Source organism: Rhinolophus ferrumequinum, chromosome 13, assembly GCF_004115265.2.
Source record: "Rhinolophus ferrumequinum isolate MPI-CBG mRhiFer1 chromosome 13, mRhiFer1_v1.p, whole genome shotgun sequence".
Classification (NCBI taxonomy): domain Eukaryota; kingdom Metazoa; phylum Chordata; class Mammalia; order Chiroptera; family Rhinolophidae; genus Rhinolophus; species Rhinolophus ferrumequinum.
In genome coordinates, this window is record NC_046296.1 from 49801217 (window position 1) to 49825764 (window position 24548).

General features: G+C 32.7%; 1 protein-coding gene across 3 annotated transcripts in view; it reads left to right on the forward strand.

Moving 5' to 3' along the window:
• The window catches only part of MEMO1 (mediator of cell motility 1), a 94125-nt gene extending 69887 nt beyond the window's left edge, over positions 1 to 24238 (forward strand). For 2 of the 3 annotated variants that reach the window (XM_033125195.1, XM_033125196.1), the window contains exons 6-9: positions 4413 to 4555; positions 12602 to 12678; positions 22092 to 22196; positions 23574 to 24238. In XM_033125195.1, coding sequence (XP_032981086.1) covers positions 4413 to 4555; positions 12602 to 12678; positions 22092 to 22196; positions 23574 to 23705 — 457 coding nt within the window. In that variant the 3' untranslated portion in view covers positions 23706 to 24238. The remainder of the gene's footprint in view (positions 1 to 4412; positions 4556 to 12601; positions 12679 to 22091; positions 22197 to 23573) is intronic. The other variant, XM_033125197.1, reaches the window with a different exon arrangement.
• The last annotated feature ends 310 nt before the right edge of the window (positions 24239 to 24548 follow it).

The window sequence follows — 24548 nt, forward strand, 5'->3', positions numbered from 1 at the left end:
TTTTGCACTAGTTTTAATTTGATAATTTGTCTTTTTACTGAGTTGTAAGAGATTTTATATATTCTGGCTACAAGTTCTTTATTCATATATATGATTCCCAAAGATTTTTCTCCCATTGTGTAACTTGTCTTTTTCATTTTCTTAATGGTGTCTGTTGAAGAGCAAAAGTTTTTGATGAATTCAGTTTATCCTTTTTTTTTTCTTGTATGGATTCTGCTTTTGGTGTCATATTTAAGAAATCTTTGTCTAATCCAGAGTCACAAAGATTTTATCTTCTTGAACAGGAATCCACAGCCTTCGATGTGCAGACCTCGTCAGTCCCACAGCTTATTATAAATGTTTTACTGGAACATAGCCACCCCATTCATTCACATATTATCTGTGGCTGCTTTCTCTTTGTGGTGACAGCTGAATAGTTGATACAGAGATTGTATGGCTCAGAAACCTAAAATATTCCCTTTATGGCCCCTTTCAAAAGATATTTCCTGACGCCTGTTCTAGAATTGTTTCCATTTTAGCTCTTATTATGTCTGTGGTACAATATGAGTTATTTTTTGTGTATATGGTATGAGGTGAAGGTCTCAGTTCACCTTTTTTTCATATGGATTTGCAGTTATTCCAGTGCCATTTGTTGAAAAGACCATCCTGTAAGTAATGATGAGTCATTTTCCTTTTGCTGCATTCAAGATTTCCTCCTTGTCCTTGGTTTACATCAGTTTCATTATGATGTATCTAGGTGGGGAGCTCTTTGTGTTTATCCAAGTTGAATTGTTGAATTTCTTGGATCTGTAGATGAATGTTTTTCATGAAATTTGGAAAGTTTTCTTTTAATTATTTCTTCTAATATTTATACTGTACCTTTTCTGGGACTCCCATTTTAGGCATCCTGGTATATTTGATGTTGTTTACAAGTCTCTAATGCTCTTCATTTTTCTTCAAATTTTTTCTCTGTTCTTCAGATTAGATAATTTATTTTATCTTAATTTTTCTGATTCTTTATGTAATACTGAATCTGCTCTTCAGACATCTGGTGACTTCCATTTCAGCTATACTTTTAACTCTAAAATTTCCATTTGGTTCTTTTTAATAATTTGCATTTCTTTGTTAATAGTTTAGTCATTGTCATCATTCATATATATATATATATATATATATATATATATATATATATATATATATATATATATATATATATATAACTTATCTGAGCATTGTTTCCCTCATTTCTTTGAACATATTTATAATAACTGTTTTTGGAGTCTTTGCTAAATCCAATATCTGGTCCCACTTAGGTACAGCCTCTACTGGCTACTTTTATTTATTTATTTATTTTCCTGATAATGGGTCACACTTTCCTGTTTCTTTTTTTGGCTCATAATTTTTTTCTTGAAACTATACTGTTTACATAGTGTATTATAGCAACTCGATTCTAATTTTATTAATTTTTCCTGTAGGTGGTGGTAGTGATGGTGGTGGTGGTTTCTTTCATTCATTTATTTATTCCTTTTTTTAAAAAGAAACTTTTGTGGATTCTAAATGCAGAATCTGTCTCCCACAGTGCGCAGCTACTGATGTATATCCTCAGCTTTTTGAAAATTCTTATTTACATTTTTTACTTTGGCTTTCTAGAGTTCACCCCTATGTCTGCATTGCTTAGTGCTTCGCTAATGGTTGGTTGGAGGTTGTGCTTGAACACCTCCCGCCAGTAAGGCTTTCATCCTCTGCTGGTAGGTTGTTTGTGTTTTAGGGAGCACATTCAAAGTTCAGGCTGTGTTCAAGTTTGCCTTCTTTATTTCTGTTGGGTCTTCTCTGATCTCTCTGTGCGTTCCTGCAGCTTTCAAGTCAGCCAGGGATGTGTGAGACCTTGGTCTCTCTCAGGCCTGTACTGTTCCTTGTGCGTGCTCACACTTTCCCAATTAGTTGGCATTCTTGAGAATTTGGGACCTTATGGGTCTCCCCTGCACATATGTGCTGCCTCCTAGTCAGCCAGGGATGTGTGGAGGGCATCAATCCTCTCCACAGAATATGTGACTGTATTAGGTTTCTTTGTGGCTCTCTTCTTTCCAGGATCTATCTCTGTTAAATTTCCAGGTAGTTCTCAGGTTTGTGACTTGCCTCAAATGGTACAGTAATCTCAGGCTGCGAGAGTTGCAGGTTTTTCTGTTTCCTTCTGGGTGTGGGTATTCTGCTGTCTGGTCCAAATCAAAGTCAGCTCCCGTCAGCAGCAAAGCACCTGGTTTTCAGAGCCAACCTTACCTTGCTGGAACTACCGTGTTGGTGGAGTGAAGGAGGCGGATGGAGGCAGCTCCTGGTAAGATGCCAGACTTCCACTGTTCTTCCCGAGTAGTTCAGTAATTTTTCATGAATCAACTCTCCTCATGTTTTTATGCCTTTGGTTGATTTCTGGAGCACAAAATAGTTGTTTTTGACAGTTTATCCAGTTTTATAGTTGTTATTTGAGGGAGAGATTTTGTGTTCTCACTAGGGAAGACCAACTTCACAAATTGGATTCCAAAACCTAGGAACATTACATTCAAAGCCAAATGTTCTTTTCTCTAATTCATGCTTTATGGGGATAGAGAACAAGTAATTGTTTTAAAAGAGAAATGACAAAGAGAGGTAGATGGATGAATCTTGAATCAAAGCTTTGATTTCAAATTAGTGTGAGACTTTTACCTCTGTATAGATAGGTTTACAAGCTCAAACTGAGGTTCATTGAATGGTTTGGTGGCTCTTGTGGAGAGCAGATGTGTCATTTCTTCAGAGTGAGCCAACTGTTGTTGACAGAGTACTTTTCCTATAATATTCCTGGCTTTGTAACAGTTTTATGAAATAGGTATTGTAAATATGATCACTTTACAGATAAGGAAATAGGTTAGTGACTTACCCATGCTTTCAACATTTGTATGTGGTAGAGAAAGTACTTGAACCCATTTCTTCTGACTTCTTGTGTTTTATACTCTATATAACTGCTTTCCTACCAGGTCATAATTACTTGCAAACTCTTTGATGATCTTAGTGTATTTATTTATGTAGGTAGTACTTGAAGTTAGAACAGTTCATAACAATCTTCTTGAATTTTTACTAGAGCTCAAATTCTTTTCTCTCAAATGATAATCACTCTTAACTTATTGAAGAGCCCCTATTCATTCATGCAGTTGTTAAGCAAATTGGTAAGAGTCAGAGAAAGAGATATCCCATGGCAGCTTCCTCTGCCAGCTTCCTCTTTTTTTCTTACTCCATAGATGCAGATTCTGCCCAAGAAGCCCCTGCATTGCAGAGGGACTGGAGATCTGTATGATCTGTTTATTTCGCAATTGACAAGGGTAAGGGGGTCTTGATGGGGGAGGCTCTTGGGTGCCCTGAATTTAGCTTTATGAAGCTGGGCTAACATTTATTTGGGGAATACTTAAATTTAGTGTTTTTGAAACCCCTTTATGAATTTTGTTTGTCCTACATCAGTTAAGTGTCAGATTATCATATTAAAAAGCATTTATTATAATGGTGATTTTTTTTCCCCTTAAGTCCTGTTCAGAACAAGTCAGACAAACATGATTCACGCTTGTAAAAGTCCAAATCTGGGATCATTTAGAATATAAATAATAATGAATATATGTAAGTAAAATTTCACTACAATGAAAATTTTAAAAGGTTTTGGATAATTGTCTATTTCTGTAGCCCATCATAGTTATTCTTTATTAATCTGCTCTGTTCCTTTTCTATAGATCTGTCAATCTGTAGAATGAAAAAGGGACTTGTGACTATGCTATAAACATTGTGGGTGGGCCTTGTGTCTTTTTCTTGGTGCTGAAAATTAATACCTACTTCCTTGAATTCTATGTTCACCCTAGATGCCAGTGAAATTTGAGTTGTATCTTCAGACTGTCCTGTATCTGTTTATTAGTGTAGGTGTAAGTTGGTGAATCTTATGGAAGTCGATATTAAGTGTTGTAGGTCTCAGGTGGCAGGTTTATAGAACAAGTGCCAGAAATGGTGGTATTATAAACAGGCTAGGATTAAAATAGGTGAGGAAGAGTTTAATGTTCTTTTAAAATTGCAGAAGGATTGTGCAGATGATTGTAGCTTTGGTGGGTAATTCAGAAGACTTGGTGATGGTCTGATGGGCTTATTTTTATTTTTGAGGATATTATTATCCCTGGTATTAAAATAGCTTTGTTTACCTAAAGAAGTATTGTATATTTCTGTAACTTAAATAGATACTTTGATATTCTGTACCTCTCATATTTTTAAATGGTCTTCTTTAAACATTTATTTATAGATTTCAAGGATTCAACGTCATGTGTATTATCCTTACCACTATTAATAAATGCTCCACTTTTTAGTGCAAACACATTGAAAACTACTTTTATTCTTATACTTCTTAAGTGACTTTTTTTTTCTTTTTTTTTAAGCCATAAGGATGAGTTTACCATTATTCCTGTACTGGTTGGAGCTCTGAGTGAGTCAAAAGAACAGGAATTCGGAAAACTCTTCAGTAAATATCTAGCGGATCCTAGTAATCTGTTTGTGGTTTCTTCTGATTTCTGCCATTGGGGTAAGTTCTAGATTTTAACATATCATGGTAGATATTATATACTGTGGTTAAAGGTATCTTTTCATTCTAAGCTCTGATTTTCAGTTCTTTATCACTTTCCTTGGAAAGTTTTACTTTTAGCAGCAATATTAAATGAATAAAAAAGTCTTTTGGCCATTTGAAAAGGATCAGATTATAATAGTGGATTATGGATACATTTCCAAAGGCGACTGGTATAATTGGATTCACACTGTGAGGGCATCCTTGCTTAGACACTTGCATTAGTGGGAGTTAAGATCCTTTAACCCCATTTCCAGGTAGAGTTGTGTGGTAGATTCCCTGAAGTTGATTTTTTTGGTGGATAAAACAAAATTTTCTTCTTTAGAACATAGAAGCGCACTGTGTGCTATACTAGTCCTTTTTCACATTTCCTGTTTTGTAATTAGTCTTTTTTCTTTTCCTGTTTTTCTTTGATACTTAATTTTTGCCCATAGTTACCATCAATTTAGAGCTGCCCTTCAAAGATTGTAACATGTTGGCTGTTAGCACTGTAGTCTTCGTTGGTAGTGGTTCACAAGGCTCATAAGGACTCCTAAATGATTTCTGTTATCGTGAATTAAAAGAATAAGGAAGCTTCACAGTGAATAGAGCACAAAGGAAATGAGGCATTGGTGGATGTCTCTTAGTAAATTTTGTTTCTCAAATTCTCTGGGTAAAATTTGCTGTCATTTATGGTTCTAGAACATTTCTGAATCATGTTCCTTTTAGGACATCTCTTAGGCTCATGTATTCATTGATTTAAGGATGCCAATATCTGTTTATTCTTCAATTATTTCTTTGATTATAGAGAAAAACGTAAGACACAAAACCATAATTTTTATGATACAAGTGCTAGAATGGCCAGAAAAACATCCTCAGTGAGACAAAGGGAGCCCTGGGTTTTCATGTCTTACCCATTGATTGCCATAGTTGATTCAACATTTATCTGACCTATTTAGGCTGGTATTTTCTTCTTTTAAGTCGTGCTATGAGTGGCCCCAAGATCCATCTTCCCTAATGGTACAGACAAATATTTTTGTTGAAGGCACTTATTTCTCAGCTGGGGCTGATTATCCTCCCAGGAGGGCATTTGAAAAAGCCTGGAGACATTTTTGATCATTGCAACAGAGGTAGGGTGGGAGGTGGGGATGCTATTGGCATCTAGTGAATAGAGTCCAGGGAAGCTGCTAAATAAACATCCTATAATGCACAGGAAAGCCCCCACATCAAAGAATTATCCTGCCCAAAACGTCAATGGTTCTGAGCTTTAAATCCTTGGTTTAGAGTATGCAGGAAGCTCTCTTACCTTGCCAAACTTCCAAACAGGCCCTCAGGGTTCTTAAGTAACAAGTTCTGTTGCTTAGTTGGCTACCTTTGGCAGAAGTTGCTTTTTATGGATATAGTATATTACTTATCTGAGGGCTAGGTCGATGCTTAAAAAGAGTTCTTTTCTTAGAAATTCTGAAGTTTAGTAATAGTTGATCTTAAAAACTAAGGTTTCTCATATTGAAAAAAGGCTATTTTTCTTAGTATTGTGAATCTTCCTTGGTAATAATGTTTTAAAAATTAATAATTCTTGAAGCATGTGCTGCCCCCCTCCCTCTTCACTTTTAAGGCTCTTATGAATGACTTTAATCACTCTATGATTTAAATAATTGATTCTCCTGATACTGTGCTTCAGAGTCTAGGTTCTCCCTCTAGGTTGGCACCACGTGCAAGCACAACATAAATCCACATAAAACATTAGTGGACACCTTAATATTATTGCTCTTTTTTGTGTAGTCATCCTTTATACCTTGTTAATGAATACTAAAGTAAACAAACCCTTGTTCACTACTATATTTAAGTACAATGTTGAGAGAGAAACATGAATTTTGTTTTACATTCTGCCTAGATTCTCAGAAAATTATTTAGGTCATTTGCTCTCTGATTTCTTGAAAATGTTGGTATTTAAATAGTAAGATAGAATTTCCTGGTGATAATTACAAAAAAGAACTCAAAATGTCCAAAGGGTGATAAATGTTAGCTATGGGAATTATCCAGAGACTAAACATATTTACGTTTGATGGTTAAGTAATAGAACTTTTTCAACTAATTTTTTTTTAGTGTCATTCTCACTAACAATATTCATTAAGTGCTTACTTTGTACTTATAGAAAGCACTGTAATAATTCTTATTAGGAAATTTGATGGAGGTTTGGGGTAAGTTGAAAATGTTGCATGGATACTATTCCAAAATTGGTAGTCTTCTTTTTACAGTCATAATAGTAACTATTATTCTTGTAAGATTTATTTTCTGTTTTACGTGGAAGTAATATGAGTCATTGGCTACCTATGGGTTAAACTTTCTTTACTTAGCAATTGAGCATGAATTTCTCAAATTCATGCTTTAGTGGCATTAGTCATGTTTCCTAAATTAATGAATGCTCTATTCCCATCTCCAAAATCTAGCTTTTTCTCATGAAGATAGTACTTAGTGGCTTCTTCTTTGTACTTTTTTTTTTTTTAAAAGATACTATACAGTTTTTACCATACTGAAGTAATGATAACACTGACTTCTCAACTATTTTATAGGAAGGATTCAATTCCTTAACTATTCAGAGACCTTAAAAGTTTCATTGAGTTAGGCTCTTAACATACTCCACATTTCTAAATAGCTGGTTTTTGAAGAAAAATCACTTGACTGATTATGGTATAGCTGACAAATTACTCAGATATATACAGTGGAATTATTTTGGTTTTTGTTGAATAGTAGTACATTATAGTATTGGCAGTGATGACATTTTTCGTTTCTAGTCATTGCGTCTCTTTATAGATTGTCCAGCTTCTGTGAAAAATAGAGAAACTTAAGTGATAGAAATAGTTGGGAGACCTATATGTAGTTGGAAGGATTTTGCTTTGTTGACCTTATTTGTTAGCCAATGTCCATTATAAATATATATTTCTTTTTTTCTTTTAAGTGTATTTTGCTTTAAAGATGTTCATCTTGCAGATCCCATTTAACTTTTTATTTAGATTTGAGAGATATTACAGAGATAAAAAATATAAAGGCTGAAATACTCCCAAGTTTTCTTTTTGGGTGAAGTAAGCTAAGGGAGGGCTGGGAACCTAGAGTCTATTGTGCCCTTCTTCCTTCCCCTCATTTGAATTTGCCCCCCCACCTCTCATCCCCCCAAACCCAGCATTTCAGTTCCTGCCTTTTATCATTACTTAGCCCAGTAGGATGATGTTTCCCTGGGAACACTTATAATGATCCCACCTCTTTTCATCCTTCCTATTATAATCGAGTGGCATAAGTGAAAGGACATTTGCTGCTAGTATTTGGTTTTGGTTTTTTTTTTACTATGGTTAAGTAATGTTGTCTCCACACTTTGTATACTTACCAAGTTCTACATCCCATTGGATGGCTCCATCTAAGAGAATTTTGTCTGTAGTTTTTCTAAATAGTAGAATTTTCATTCTATTTCCCTAAGTTTCATTTTTGCTCTTCTCCACATTTTCTGTTAATATTTGTGTTTTCCTGACATCCCTGAAATGTACATTTCCAAATTTAGATTAACAGCTTTTATTAACATAATTTTCAGTTAACTTTTAAGAAGTTTCTAAGTGAAACTGGATCTAACAGAACTTGATTCTTTAAAAGTGGATTCATGCTTTTATTTAATTCTTCTTTTACGGTGGTTTTAAGTACAAATCAATTTCCATAAATTTACTTGGTAATTGTTAGTGATAAATTATATTATTTTGTTAAAATATAAATAAGTTTTACTACTGTCACTTCAGCAATTTTAGATTTTTATCTATAAACTTACTTTTGTCTAGGTTTATATAATTTCTTTTTCATAAATATGTGCCACCTATAAAAAGTGGTATTCCTCTAAATATTTTAATATATCTTTTACTATTCAGATTTTTCGTTTAATGTACATTAACAAGTGATTATTCGTGCGTACTCTTCTTCTTTTCTGCTGTTAGTCTCTTGGGTATGAGAGTATGACTATTTTCTAAATATTTAAATTGGTTTGAGCATAAGTTAGCTGATTCCTGAAATACGTCTTATCCTAGCTTTGATATTTTTCTTCTCAACTGTTAGTATATTTCTGATTTCACATATTTGAGGTTTTTGATCTTTTGCAAGTTTGAGAGAAGGCTAATACTTTTACATTATAACTAAGACTTCAAAATAAAAGGACTATAATATTTTGCTTAAAAAATGGTTATCTTATTTGATGCTACTTAGATAATATTTCTTTTATGAAATTTTTTTCTTTGATAGCGATTTCAGTTATGAATGTCCCCAGTGTAGCTTCTTAATACATACAGAATGGCCTAATAATCTATCTCACAGGTTGTTGTCAGGTTTCTAAAGTATTTGAAAATATTTTAATATATAGACATAAAGTGATTAAGTGAATGTCTAACAGTACAATTTTTACTGGACATACGTCTGAAAGTCTGTCTTGTTGACTGATCTTTTGGGGGCTTTATAGATCAATTTTCCAAGCTCATTGTTTGTTTCCACAATCCAGTGTATAGCTTAATGTTGAGGTATTTAATATTTTTTTTTACTTTTTGTTTTGAGGTACTTAAAAAGTAGTGTTGGTTCTTGTACCATTCATTGTTATGTTTGTCCTCATTAGTTGATTGTTGTGTGTTAAAAAGACATCCCTGGAGCTTATTCTCCACACTCTGTGAATCCACTCATTAATCACCAGTCACCTTTGGAGATGGGAAAATTACTTACCTGTATTTCTTTTTCTCAGAAAGCGTGCTCTGGAATGGATTCACAAATGAGCTACCCTCCTTCCCTCAAAGAGTAAGGTTTCTGCTTTACAGGATTTTTTTCTTGGGTTATTTTTCCTCTCATCTTTTGAATTTGAAAAGAACTGAGGGAAGGCACCTGAAGAAACTTCTGACATACTCACTAGGGGAGTTCCAAAGCTTGTGCTGTCCCTAGGGGCAGTGTCAGTGGCTCTTAAAGCTAGAAAGCTCATACTTGGAGTTGAAACAGGGGCTCAAAGAATCCATTTTCCCAGTGTACCTTCTGAAAGGATAAATTTCAGGTAAGTAATTTTCTCTTACTATGCGATATGCTTTATTCATACTTATAAAAGTACACGCAAGTCTAGTTCTCCAGGTGTATAAGCAACTGTATTTGTTCAATTTAGGTTCATAAGCTTTCTTGAATGTTAGAAATATTGTAAAACAAAACATATCTGCTCATGAGGTACATGAAATCATAACATTTTAAATCAACAATAAATACTTAAAGGGGCATTTATGATCAGGGTATCGTGCTAGTGTTGTCATACATAGTGTCAATAATATTGTTATTCCTTATTAAATAAAATCTTGGAAAACTTATTTTTTTTTAGTAATTAGAAACAAAAAAGATCTTTTGAGCTCAAATTCCAAGTGGTGTTTAACTAAAGTTGTGTATGTTTAAGTGCATGTATGCACACACATACATACATACATACACACACATAGGCTAGGATGGTGGCAGTTATTTCTTTCAGATTAGGTGTTTTCTGTATTTATATTGGTCAGAATGAATTACTCAGGTAATTTAAATATTTGTGCAATTAAAAAAATTATTGTGAGACAGTTTGAGCTATTATAAGTGAGATTTTTTTTTTAGTGTTTGCTGTACATACTAAGATTTAGTTTAACTGATAGATTCTTTAGTGCTCATCAAATATTTCTACTCAGTTCCTTAGCTACGAAATGCAAAAGTGGCTACTAGAGAGTAGCAAAAAATAGATAGCAAAATATTAAGCATTGGCTCGTTGACTTTCTATGCAATTTTATCTTATTAAATCACACGTCTCTTTAGTATTTTAAAGTTTCAGACATTCTATATACTTTTCTCTTCAGAAGTAGTTTTTCAGTGAAACTTACATTGAAAATGATACTTACGAACATAACAGCATTTTAAAATACAGTTACACTTTTTACGTACAATTGAGGCAGCCATTTGAAACAGCAGCTCTGAACTTGGAAGTAAGCAAAAATAACTTTTGAGTAACAAATGGCAGTCACAGAGTACATACATTTTTCTCTGCTCCTGAGAGTAGCAGTCTTCAGAAAAGACAGTTATGTCCTAGTCACAGGGATTATTGACAGCTAAAACTAACAGTTATCTCCCAAAGGAAGAAAAAGAGAATGCATTCGTATATATCTGACACAGTTCAGGTTTAAAGAATATTTATCTTGATTTCTTATTATGTTGACATTGAGTCAGAATTTTTTAATCTGAGCTTATTCATTTAATTGTTCATTCAAAGATTTTGGGCAGCTTTTATCAAAAGAACTTTGAAATTGAAGTAGAAATTTAATACCAATGATTTGAATCAATAAATTATTGTGACAGACTTTAGATTTGGCTTTGAGCCTTCTGATAGTCACCTCGAAAATAAGAAAACTGGGGTCAATTATATAGTTCTCATTATTAGATAGGAGTAAGTACATAAATTCTTTAAAGACAAACAAATCTATACCTAACCCTAAATTTTGAAAGAAATGTCTGATGAATTATTTAATATAGGAGCCCTGAGGGATGAATTGTCACTGTTTAAGAATTTTTTTACTGCAAGGACTGTAATGGATCTCAATGTTTACCAAAAAAGGTTTTTATATTAAGAAGGCAGATAATTGTCTCAGAACTCTATTACTTGATTCTAGGATATCATGAATTGTACGTTGCAATATTGATTTAATAATGGTTCTTGGGGGGAAATAAGAATTGCCACATTGAGTAATTGTATGTATTAGTGTATGTGAAAACTTAAAATATGACAGTTAAGGAAATACGAATATTGTAGTAGGGTGGCCATCAAAGATGATCATCATGAACAAGTAAATGAAGTGTTAAGAACTGTGATGTGTGGCTTTTCCAAAAAGACATCAAAAGAGTTCTATAATTTTGCACCGCTTCTTATTTAGAAGGTGATATTTTTTAGTAAGATAAACAGAAAACTTAAAAATCATGATTATCCAGCCAAAGAAACCCATCTCCTCAGGTGTGAGGGTAATAATTGGATATGTGAACTATATATGAACCACAAGACATATAGTATGTGCATATGTGATTGTTGTACTATAATACCTTTAGGAAAGCATTTTGGTGAATTTTTTAAAATAAGGAAATGTAAAAGTAGTGAATTCTTGGAAATAAAGGCATTGCTGAAAGAAAAGTTTAGATGTATATGAAATGCAGCATAATCAATTCAATTACAATCCACAATGAGTTATGAATATATTTAACTGTTGGTTTTCCTATGACTATAGTAGGAAGCAAAATTTATTTCCTGAATCTTTTGTTTTCTGTCTTCTTTTTGAGCTTCTTCCATTTTACCCTCTCTGTTCTTTGGAGAACAGTTAAACATTGAATGTTCTGTGCTTGTATCCTTATTGAGAGTTTATTGTCACAGTAGGACTATTTATCTTTTGTAAATCTTATTTTAAGGCACTTGTATTGATCCTTTTCCAAGCAGAAAGTTTTGCAAAGATGAGATAAAATTTTTTGAGGTCATAGAAATCATAGAAGCCACATGTATCTCTGATCTATACATTTTTTTTTTCTGTAATAGAGATCAAATCTTTGCATTTGTGCAACAAAAGCTAAGCTTTCATTGATTTGTAACATTGAGACAGTTTCCTTAAACCAAATTTTCTTACATCATATTCTCTGGGTTTACTCTCCATTATAGACTGATATAATATGTTTAACAATGCTTCTAACTTTTAAGCTGTTTTGTTTCCTTAGTCTTGTATTGCTCATGACTTTAAGGTTTTACAATTTGAAATAGTTTTTAACATCATAAAGCACTGGTGACATATCATTTCTTTATTACCTTCCCAAATATGCCTTTTATTTTTATGTATAAGGGCTCTTGGGAATGATTCTCTCAGAGGCTTAAGCTGTGCCTTGCCTTCCATGAGAACTGAAATTATTTGGTAAGCGCTTGCTTTCTTTTTAGCTTCTAATTTTTCCCTATTTTATTTTGTACATGATATTTGTTTCAAGGTCAAAGGTTCCGTTACAGTTACTATGATGAATCCCAGGGGGAGATTTATAGATCCATTGAACATCTAGATAAAATGGTAAGTCTTTCAGGTGTGGGGTTTTAATGCTCTAAGGTTTTTTCCTTTAATTTCAGATTAGTGATTCAAGACTTAATATGTTGAAATATACAATGGACTAATAATTCTTTCCCTCCTCTTCAACTAAATGTACAAAATTTCGTTTGTAATCATATGAATATTGATTATAAAAATAATCCCGGTTCTGTTAGTAGACATTTCCTTCATCTTAATTTTATTTGATTAATGAGACTACTTATTAGTTAGAGACAGCTTTTAGATACTATTTGAGGGGGAGTGTGTTATTTTTAGGGACAACAGGATACTAATGCCATTACTTACTGTTAAGCAGAAGCAACTAGAGCAAATTTTTAGTTTTTATTATTTAGTTCTATTTTTGGCCATTGAGATTTTTCTTAAATGGAATTTCAATTTGTTGTTTTAAATATGGAATTTTAAAATATGATTTTATTCTTATCTTGCCCAGGAATACAGTAGACATTGATCCTGTCATTTTCCTTAAAGTAGTATGGTAGTCATAGTCATTCTTTTAATATTTAAAAAGTCATATAAATCGTTTTGGTATCTACTCATAAATAGAATATTAAACCTAGCAGATATGTCACTAACTTGCTCTGACCTTTGACAGATCATTTCAATTTTCTAGTTCTCGATTTGTCATCTGTAAGATGAGAGACTTTTATAGTAGATGGTCTCTAACTTGTCTTTAAATTCTGTCAACCTTTAAGTCTGTGATCTGTTAAAATCAGCTTTACCACTGTGCAAAAAGCTTAATGCATGTTTTAGTACAGGAACATTTAAACTATAGTAGTTAAAACATTTTAGTAAGGAATTTGGATCTCAAACTATAGGTAGATTATATCACATGAAATATTTTATTAAAAGCCAAATAGAATGAATGCAAATTTAGTTAGGGGAATTTAAATTTATCTTGTTACTTTAAATCTAATTATGGCTTACTACTTTTACCTTTGGGATTTTGTCTGGATTTTAATTTACTCACTTTTCTTTTGGATTTATGATGTTGTCGTTTAACTATTTTCTCACTTCTGCTTCTTACTGTTCTGAGGTTATCAGTTACCTAAGAACAGTTTTCTGTTTCTTTCATCACTTATTTCCTTCATATAGCAAATGGTTAATGGATATCTACTGTGTGTCTCATACCATGTGAAGTATTGACAATATCAAGAACAGAAAACATGGTTTCTGATATCATAGAATTTACAGTCTAGTTTTCGAACAGCCTTAGAATGAAGTTACTACAATACAGAGATGTAAGAAATATTGAGGATAGTGTGGACACACTGATTTCCGTACAGTTCCTCAATAATGCCATATATGTACTTAGCATAAGGCTTTTGCCCTTTTTGCTCTTGACTGTCTCACCTACCTTATGGCTTTGCTCACCTTTCACCTTCCCAAGAAGGCCTACTGAACACCCCACTAGATTTTGCATCTTACACACTGCACCCTTTCAGCATTTCCCAATACACTTTACCTTCCACTACTTTTTCTTCTAACAAACTACATATTTTACATATGTATTACAGTTTTGTTAGTCAGTATATTTGTTTTGTTCACTGATGTATCCAAAATGCTTAGAATAGTGATTAGAACATAAGTAGGTGCTTAATAAATATTTTTCAAATGAATGAATTATTGAATATAATCTTTGTATATCCATAATTAAATGAATGCCCTAATATAATATGAGAAGGAAATAAAAGGAAAATAATTGATATATATTTAATAATGTAAATGCCCAGGCACAATTCTATTAGAAGACACAGTGAGGTGGTTAGATGCATGCACACATAGTATCATTAACATAACAGCTACAAATGCAAATTGCATATTTTGTATTTGTGATTCACATTACTAAGTAGCATTGCTCGGTGTCTTGATTTTCCAAAATGGTGATCAATTCTTAGTAAAGTTGTAAACTAAACAAAGTATAGTCTTTTTCTTCACTTTATGAGATTGTTCCATTCCTGGGAAATCTGTGTATTAAAATCCTGCAAAACTTCTTTGCATTTGTATGTAAAATGGAGTTAGGATGTATGTAATTACAAGCATGTTTTTCACCTACATGAACATGGAAAAGTGTCATGGGATGAGAACAGTTCTTTGTGTGTAGCACTGTACTGTATTGCAGTCATCATCCCTGGACTCCACCCACTGAATCCCCCAATAACATTTTTAGTTATTGGGACAACACAAAAATGTGCTCATAATTTTTCATTATGCCCCTATGGTAAATGGTTGTTATATGACCTTATCCTACTTTGTTTTTCTTCTTAGTACTTTGTTGAATAAATTGATGGATAAATAGATGGGGGAATGATGAGAAATGAAGCTAGAGAATCTAGAACAGGCTGTTTAAAGGATATTAAATAAGAAAGTGATAAAATCAGATTGTATTTGAATAGACCATAGCTGCAGTGTAGGAAATGGGTTGCAGGGAGGCCAGAGGAGAAATGAATAAACTAGTTGGGTAATCAGGTGAGAAATGGTAATTTGGACAGTGGATGGTGATGGTGGAAGAGAGGGCAGAGTGGATGTATTCAGTATATTTAAAAGACAAATTTGTAGTAGGACTCGGAGATGGAGTGTACTTGGTGGGGAAGGAAGGATCAAGAGTGGCTCCTAAATTTCTGGCTTAAATGCTGCTGGTTGGGTGTTGCTATTCACTTAGGTCAGAAGCACAAGAAGATAGGACCAGATGTTTTAGGAGGCGGGAAGATCATAAATCCTATTAGGGGTATGTTCTGTTTGCTGTTGTCTTTAAGACATCCAAATAGAGATGTCAGTCAAGTAGGCATTTGGATTTTCATCTCTCAAATTATTTTTGAGTGCATTTACAATCCTAGGTAGGCACTGGTGGAGATATGGCAGTAAACGAACGGACTTGAACTAACAGAAATTGTATTCTGAGGGGAGGGAGATGTTTTTTGTGTATTTTTAAAAAGTAAGGATGTATGTAAGTTTGTTTCTAATAGTGATGTGTGCTATACAGAAAAGAATAAAAAGGTTTTGAGATAGTAAGTGATTTGAGGCTGATTGGAGAAAGACTTCCCTGAGGAACAACATTAAGTTGAGATATAAATGATAAGAAAGAGCAAACCAAGTAAAGATCAGAGGGAAGAGCATTCTAGACCAAAGGAACTGCCAGTGTAAAGACTTCAAGATGGGAAAGAGGCAGCTGTGTTAGAAGAAAAGCAAAGGTCAGTATAGCAGGAGTATCGTAGATAAGGGTAAGAATGGTACAGGCCGTGATTAAAGAGGTAGGCAGGGATCAGGCAATGTAGGGCTTTATATTTCAGGGAAGAAATTGTGTCAGTGCAATAGGAAGTAAGGTGATATAATTTACCTCACTTTAAAGGTTACTCTGGCTGTTGTAGAGAAGAGGTTCTAAAGCAGGGCAGGAGTGGTAACAATGGGCGATGGCAACAGTTTAGGGAGAGATTGTTAGATGGTAATTAAAGCCAGGGCAGAGGTGAGATTGTCTGCTGTAATAATCCTCAACCCTGTTTTTACAGCTGAAATAATTTGTGGAACTTCTTCAAAATTGTCTTGCCCATACCTACCCCTGAAGATCCCCTGTTAGTAGTATGAAAAGAGTCCCAATGTTGTTATTTCTGAGTGAGCTTTGTAGGTAAAGGTGAACGGCCCACTATAGCCTCTGACCTGTTGAAGTAGAACAAAATTCCCTGTTCGTCATCTCTCCCCTTGTTTTCTAGTCAGCTTTTTAAATCATTTGTGAACTTTAATTAGACAACATTTAGTTTTGCAAATGTAAGAATTTGTAAATCAGTAGTGTTTTTAGCACGCAGGAGTTTTCCCAAAAAGCATTTGGCTTACCTGGTGCTTCGAAGAGAGTGAACATGATAACATCATTTGAAACTCTTTAGAATTGTGGTCACATTTAAATACTTTAATATTCTTTGTTGCTCTGTATATGTGTTATATATAAACATCCATACTTAACTATTCTTTTAGCCTTTCTACTAACTATGTTGATTGTTAGTTTATATGAAGATTACTAGCTTTATTTGTCTCTCTTGATGTATATGAGCAGTTTGCTAGACGTTGGTTTCTTACTTTGAGGCAGAGCAAAAAGAGTAACCTTTACCCATTAGCATAATTCTCATAACTTCTCATGAAATTGTTGCCTTTTCTGCTAGCTTCTAAGTCTTTGAAACTAGAAATTTTTGTTTAAAAATATAAGTAGAATAAGTGAGCTGTAGGTTGACTTCTAAATATACAACTGGTTTACTTTACTGTAGATAGCCGAAGTTACCAGAACATACCTTTAAAAATTAGTAGTCTGGAATACAAGTTCTGAATAAATATTGAATATTTGCTTCATATTAATATACTTGATTTTAATATTTGATACTAACATTTGGAGTTGTTTTTTGTGGTCCATTTATTGAAACATACAGAATTTTCAAATGGCTCAAAGTGTTCTGTTCTTTTATTAGCATGCTGTTAATTCAAGTTATAAGTCAATTCTGGGAGTTAGAATAAATGAATTAAAATAATAAGAGTGGTTAGCTCTGTATACTCATGTATATATGTTTTTATGCATACATGTATATACGTACACTTACTGTTAGTCAGACTCTTATATAATGTGTTTTCTTAATTGACTTACGTAATCAAATGGTGAATATTCCTCTATATATTCCTTTTCTAAAGCGTAATTTCATGTTATAAATAATTTCATTCATTTGAGAACCAATATCTTAGTTCCTATATGCAATCTTTTAAGAGCAAATACAAAGCGATGGTTCTCTGTGCACTACAAAAATGTTAGCAATTCTGAATTATAATAATTTTACATTTTGAAAATTCGATAGACTGAAGAGAGATTATTTTTAAGTATAAAATTTTAGATTTCACCTGCTCAAAATGAGTGCGTTAATTAAGTTTTGGTCCTTTTTTGGTTAACAGAAAAGTATTACTAAATGTAGTTATTAAAAAGCTAGAAAATAAATGAAATTATTTCTAAGTTCCAAAAGAAAAGGAAAAATAGCTGTTCTTATTAGAAAATGTTTATATCTCTAGCCTTTGAATATTATGTAAAATAAACACATAAAGAAAGAAAAAATATATAGGAAAGCAAACTAGATCTTTCAAATATTGTAGTTGGGGGAAAATGTAAGTAGTTATAAGACATACAGATTCTGAAAGTCATCATGTTACCAACTACTGACCATGTCTTTTAGTGACTAGTATTTTGCAATTTCAGTAATTACAGTGACCAAAGCAGAACATAATTTAAGACATTGATTTTTGTTAGCTTTTTATATCACATACTTGAAACATTAACCATATTTTTGCATATTTTATATATATTACATGATCACATGTTGTTTTTTCTGTGCCACTTTTGATGTAGACCAGTGTTTCAATATGGACATTGGCAAATTAGAATTTGGCAGAGAGAATCTGGAAATGTCATTGTAGTCATCCTTGTAACTTCTTTTCCTTCTACATTTATTAATAGTCACTTTGTTTACTTTGAACTTCAATGACTTTTCTTTCCTTCTTCCTACTCTTTTAAAAGTGAAATTGTTCATATTTGTCTACTCATACTTCTTTCACTTGAACCAATAGTTTCTTTAATAGTCTTTAGTAGTTTTATAACATTATCTTTAAGATATCTTTTTACGATAGTGATTTAAAATAGCTACATATCGTCTTTAAGATATTACATTGCTTCTTAGTACTGCTATCTTTAGGTGATTTTTTTTTTCCTTAATTTTTTTTTCACTATAAGATTTTCTCTTGATACCTCTTATAGAAACCAGAATATTTCCTTCTCATTTTACCTCCCTGTGTACTCATCTCTAACATAAAAGTATATCCTTACTTAAAAAAATGAATCCTAATAACTTGATAATGTGGTAATTATGTGTTTATAATTAAAGGCACCATTCTAGTTCTCATTTCTTAAAGACCTCTAAAAACGTTTTGTTACTCTTTTGTGTTTGTTACTTTAGAGGGAGATTACTTCTGGGTGATAGCATCTAAAAATTAAATAAAATTTAAATTAAATATTATATATAGATAAATTTTTTAAAAAGGGAAGATCTTTGTTTTATCGGAGTCTTGAATTTGTAGTTCTATCAGTTCAAAGTGCCTGTTTAGGATTGCCACTAGGATTTTTGTTTTGTTTTGTTTTTTTTAGTTTCAGGTGTACAAAACAATGTAATGGTTAGACATTTCACCCCTCACAAAGTGATAACCCCCTCCCCCAGTCTGTTGCTCCTCTGGCATCGTATATATCTACTATTACAATTCCACTGACTCTATTCCTTATGCTGTACTCCATATCCCATGACTATATTTATATATATTAAATTATAGTTGATATACAGTATTATTCAGCTTCAGCTTCAGGTGTACAGCGCAGTGGTCAGGCATCTACACTGTCCATGGAGTGGTCTCCCTAATAAGATGTGACCATCTGACGAGCTATAAAATCTTTACAACATTATTGATTCTATTCCCCAAACTGTCTTTCATATCCTGTGGCAATATTGTAGTTACCAACTTTACCACTGGGATTTGACATTACAGACTTGCACCCATCAATTGGAGAGTCAGCACAGTGATAGATTCTGTCTACCCTTGTCCATCTCCAAGTAAAGAATTAGCTTTCAATCTGAAGATTTCTTGCTGAAGCTGCTAAATTCCTCAGAAATCCAGACTGTGATGCATAGGCTTTTGGTGTTTATAAAGTCTGATTTGTATCTTAAGCTAAATGGGTAATGACTCACTTCACTGCTTCATGTTACATTAAGTTCTTCTGAACAAATACTCAATATACTAGGCTGTAGGCAAGCTCTCCATCAGCTGGACTTTAGAGTCACCGATCATATCTTCCAGTATTTGAGGAACAGAAAAAGTTAATTTGAGAAGCATTTTATTTTTCATCATCTTGGAATTTTGGCAGTAGTATCAAACTAGTGTTTTCATCTTCTTGAATTTTGTAATAATAATTTCAAAATTGTTAGCATCAAAACCTAAATATCTACCAAGCATATTTGCCAGTCTTCCATATTAGTTAGTGGAAATCCCGTTTTGCAATTTCATTATCATTATTGCTATTGTTTGTGTACTTCATGAATTTTCTACTTGTAGAGGTTCACTCATGAGAAAAGCCTTAACATCTGTCTCTATCCCTCCTTTATAAAAAGGCCTACCTCTTGACTATCATATTTGTTAGAGAATTGAGTGCAATGACATTGATTCTTGCCCTAGCAGGTACATAACACATTTTAGGGAATTAAAATTTTAAATTTAACCCCTTAACTTCCATAATCTCAATGTTTTTATTTTTCCTGTTGTAATTCAATCATCGTATCTTCATTTTGAACACTTTATTTAGTAGCAGCTTCTCTACATTTATAATTTTATATCTTTCTATATGAAATTTCTTGGCCAGTTACTTTGAGTTCTTTGTCCTCTAAAGTGTTATCATTAGTTTCCTTCTCTTTGATTCCTCATGTCAATATATAAGTGTGATGAGTTTGTTAAAAAAGATGTACTTTGAGATTTTAATATTAGAATGTACACTGGAACCTCAATTTCACATAACTTATTAATAAGTGAAATTCTATTTAAGGTAAGCTGTCCTAGACTTCATCCAAGAGCATTAAAGGTTCTCTTACAATATGTATATCAATTGTAGATATATGAGATTATGTAAAGAATTGTTAGTATGTCTTTTGTTATACTTTATGAAGCAGAGTAGTCAATGAGAAAGAGCCTAGGATTAGAAATTTAGAGGCAAGCTTTTAACCTTTCTTATGTGTCACTTTTTTCATCTTTAGGGAATTATATCTTGATTATCTGTGTTTATGGAAGAGATTTGTTACTTCATCTCTGTATTACTACTTGGTTTAGAAATACATTGTGTGATTTTCTTTGCACCAGACTGTGATACTGTTTATCTTAGGTTTAAGTTTTAAGTTAGTGCGCATTTTTCTGAGCTTGCACCAAATGTCAGTGGAGATTGTTGACCTGGAAGCCTCCTTGTTGGCAGGGGAAAACCAACTTAGCATTAAACACAGGTTGTGTTATGATAAGTCTGAGAGTGGCTAATTGATGTGCAAGCAATTGGAAGTTGATTATACATGCATATGCCTAGCCTTCAGATACATTTGTAGAAAAATGTGATAAGGACTTGAATATTCTGGAAAAAGTTTCTTTATTAACTAAATTTTGATGTTGCCGCTGCAATATTTGTATGTCACCTACTGAAAACTACCATTTTTCAGATGAGTGTTCATCTGATTAGGTGCCTTTCTATTGTGCTTGTTCTGTTAAAACATGTTGAAATATACTTCTAAAAACCAAACAAAGTATATCAGTTAATTCCCTAGTTAAACTACCATTTACATTTTTCTCAGAGGATATTAATCCAGTTTATTGAATATAAATGTATTTTACCAGAATAAGAAAACAAGGTAAGGTAATTGCTGAACGAATGAGTTAGAATCTTTAATTCACTTACCTGACTCAGATGAGTTAAAGTTGCTTTATATTAATGTATTATGAACATAGTATTATTTGAATGTATTTGCAGAACACGGAATTGAGTGTAAGCAAGTGTCCGAGTCATAGATTTTGTTTTAATAGTAGCCTGAACTTTGATTCTGAATTAAAACTTGAAAATAGAGCATTCTAATTTCAAGTGTTAAAGAGCTTTTCTTTTTAACTTGTTCATAAAAGACCAATTTTGCTTAAGCTTTTATTGATCTTTCATGGGCTTTAAATTAATTAAAAACATGTAAATTATTTTCTTTGTAGTATCTTTTTTAAAACATGTACCTAGATAATTACTAATAATTTTAAATGCATTGCATATTGTTGATATTTAAGTATAGTTATAGAAATAGTTAAATTACAATCAACTCTTGATTGTTAATGCCAATGGTAGGAGAAATATAATAGATATGGGAAAAAACCAACATCAAATTTAATTTTAGATTTTGTGTGAAAATTTTTACAGATTTACCTTTATAAATACATAAGAAAAATATAAAATTGTGAAATATTTGAGGATTGTGAGCTAAGTAACAACTGGTGAAGGTAGTGTAGAAACGTACCGGAAGTGAGAGAAAACTAAACTGGGGATTAAAAATTTTCTGTTAATAAAGTGTGTATATGTTATTGAGAGCTGACTATAAATGAGATTACCTTTGGTGAATGAGTTTGGTATTTCACAAGGTTTATTTAAGGTATTTTATTTACTTCTCCTTAAATGCAAAATTATGATGTTTAGCTCTAAGTAACAGTTTTAAAATGTAACTAGGAAATAATAAATTGTGTCCTTTTTTTTTTTTTCTTTCATTTTCTCTCTCTCTCCCTCCCCCTTTCTCTCTCTCTTTCTCTTTTAGGGTATGAGTATTATAGAACAATTAGATCCTGTATCTTTTAGCAATTACTTGAAGAAATATCATAATACTATATGTGGAAGACATCCCATTGGGGTGTTATTAAATGTGAGTATCCTAAGGAAGCCTTGATTTTTAACATTTAATATTACGATGTTTCAAAATATCTTAATTGTTGTTATCTGTGATACCTTATTAGTGTTGGTTTTAGGTACATGTAGTCAGTTTTCTTTCTAGTATGTTTAAGATAATTTTTATTTCCATTGTTTTGGTTACTTGAATAAAGTTATTTATTACTAGAAGACAAGCCAATACATTGTTTTTTTTTTTTTTTTGGTGGGAGGCACATCTCACACAAAAGCGTGAACACCCAATCATCACACTTCAATACATTGTTTTAAATGCAGAAAGTTATTTAGAACAGAAACTGATTTTTCTCTAGATTCTCAGTCAATTCCAGTATGCTCTTTATGAATGTAAACCAAAGTAACCTTTCAAGAGATATGTTCTTATTAATTTCTTGGTTTTGTTTAGTAGACTGTAAACAATAAATGGAAGATTTTGCTCTTGAACTTTAGATATTTATAAGTTAATAAAGAGATAATATATATATGTTTTTCTCTTTACAAGAAAAACAATAATATTTCATTTAAAGAATGGTAAGAGGCAGAAGTTTTGGTTAGCTGGATTTTCAAGAGATAATAACATTAATTTTCCTCCTAACAAATATAACAGAATGGATTTTCTGAAAGAAAAAAACAAGACTCTTTAAGAAAGAAGAAAGTGTATACTCAGGAATAGGAGGAGGATGTAATATGGGCTCATTTCAAAGGCAGAGAAATAATGGAGAAGTTAATGTAGTCTAGAATAGTCTAGTGTAGGAAGTTGAAGTCCAGTGTTAATCCTTTGAAAGACGGTACATTTTGGATATTTTGAAAAGGTTTTCTCCTAAGCAGTATTGATTGACTGGAAGAAAACGCCTGTTAAGGGCCTAAAACTAATTTCTGAGGTTTAAACTAGAATAAGCTGTACTAATTTTCTAATGGTCAAATTGGATCAAATAAAATTTTAATAAATTTTAGAACCTCTGCACAATTAAAGTGAAAATCCTGGTATCTCTCTTAGACCTGAAACCTAATTTATATGTATTTCACATTTAGCCAGTCAGACAAAAAACTCCATGCTATGAGGTTTTGTTTGTTTGTTAGTGGCCTTATGAAATACAGAGAGAGGTAGGGGTAGAAGATACCTGATATTCATCAAAAAACTATATTAGGGGAAGTTCTTTGAGAGAATGAAATAAAGCATTCTCTTTTATTCCTATTTAACATGAGGTTACAAGAAATTCAAGAAACGAGTGACGAGAAGTGTGAAACAGCGAGGTCTAGGTTTCTGCTGTGAAGTAGACAAAGTTAAGCCACCACCACGTTCGAAGAGTGCTAATTTTTTATATGTCTGTTGTAACCAGCCTTTTTTTTTTTCTAGGCTATCACAGAGCTCCAGAAGAATGGAATGAATATGAGCTTTTCCTTTTTGAATTATGCCCAGTCCAGCCAGTGTAGAAACTGGCAAGACAGTTCAGTGAGTTATGCAGCTGGAGCACTCACAGTCCACTGAAGCTCTGAGTCCTCAGGGATGCCATCTGCACATAACCATACTCTGTTCGGGGTCCCAGCCCAGCCCTTACCAAGATGCTGGTCCTGGTTTGGGGGGATTCTGAAACCTCAAACTAATAGAACTTTCTTCTCTTCTTTTCTAGTAGGTGTAGTCCTTCCTTAATTTCAACTCATTACAAAATGCTTTATAGTTTAGGGCAGTGGAAGGAAGGCTGGCATCAAATATTTTGATCAAAAAAGATGGCAGTGTAAAGGCCCAGTGTGGCAGCTTTTTGAAAGTAACTTGTAAAGCATCTACCATCTCCTAAATTTGCACTCTTTGCAGACTTGTGCACTTATATTCCGCTTTCAGAATAGTTTTGCAAATTGTACACAAACAAACAAAAAAGGTGGAAGCTTTTTAATAAAGAAATTGCATTTATAAATTATCTGTATTAGAATACAATAAATCTCCAGTTATAGTCAATTACTACCCGTGTTGTACAACAGATACCTTCTATTTTAGTTGCTAATAAAGGGCTACACAACTCAAAATAGTCTGATTTAAACTTATTGCTCTGTGGTATATAAGAAAATTGTTTTTTTATTAATTCCATCTCAGAATTTTTATGTTAAAAGTGGTAAACTTCAGCTCTTATATAAAAACATGTTAGGATGTATTTTATATTTTGCATATTTATGTGATTTTTTTATCACAGATATTAGAATCATATTTTAAAGTTAGCTCTTAAAATTACATACAGTTTGCCTTTTTGTGTGTGACATCACTTTGTGTCATTACTATATTGTATATTCAAGATTGGTAAAAGAACACAGATGTAGTCCTTCAAAGATTGTGTTTGCT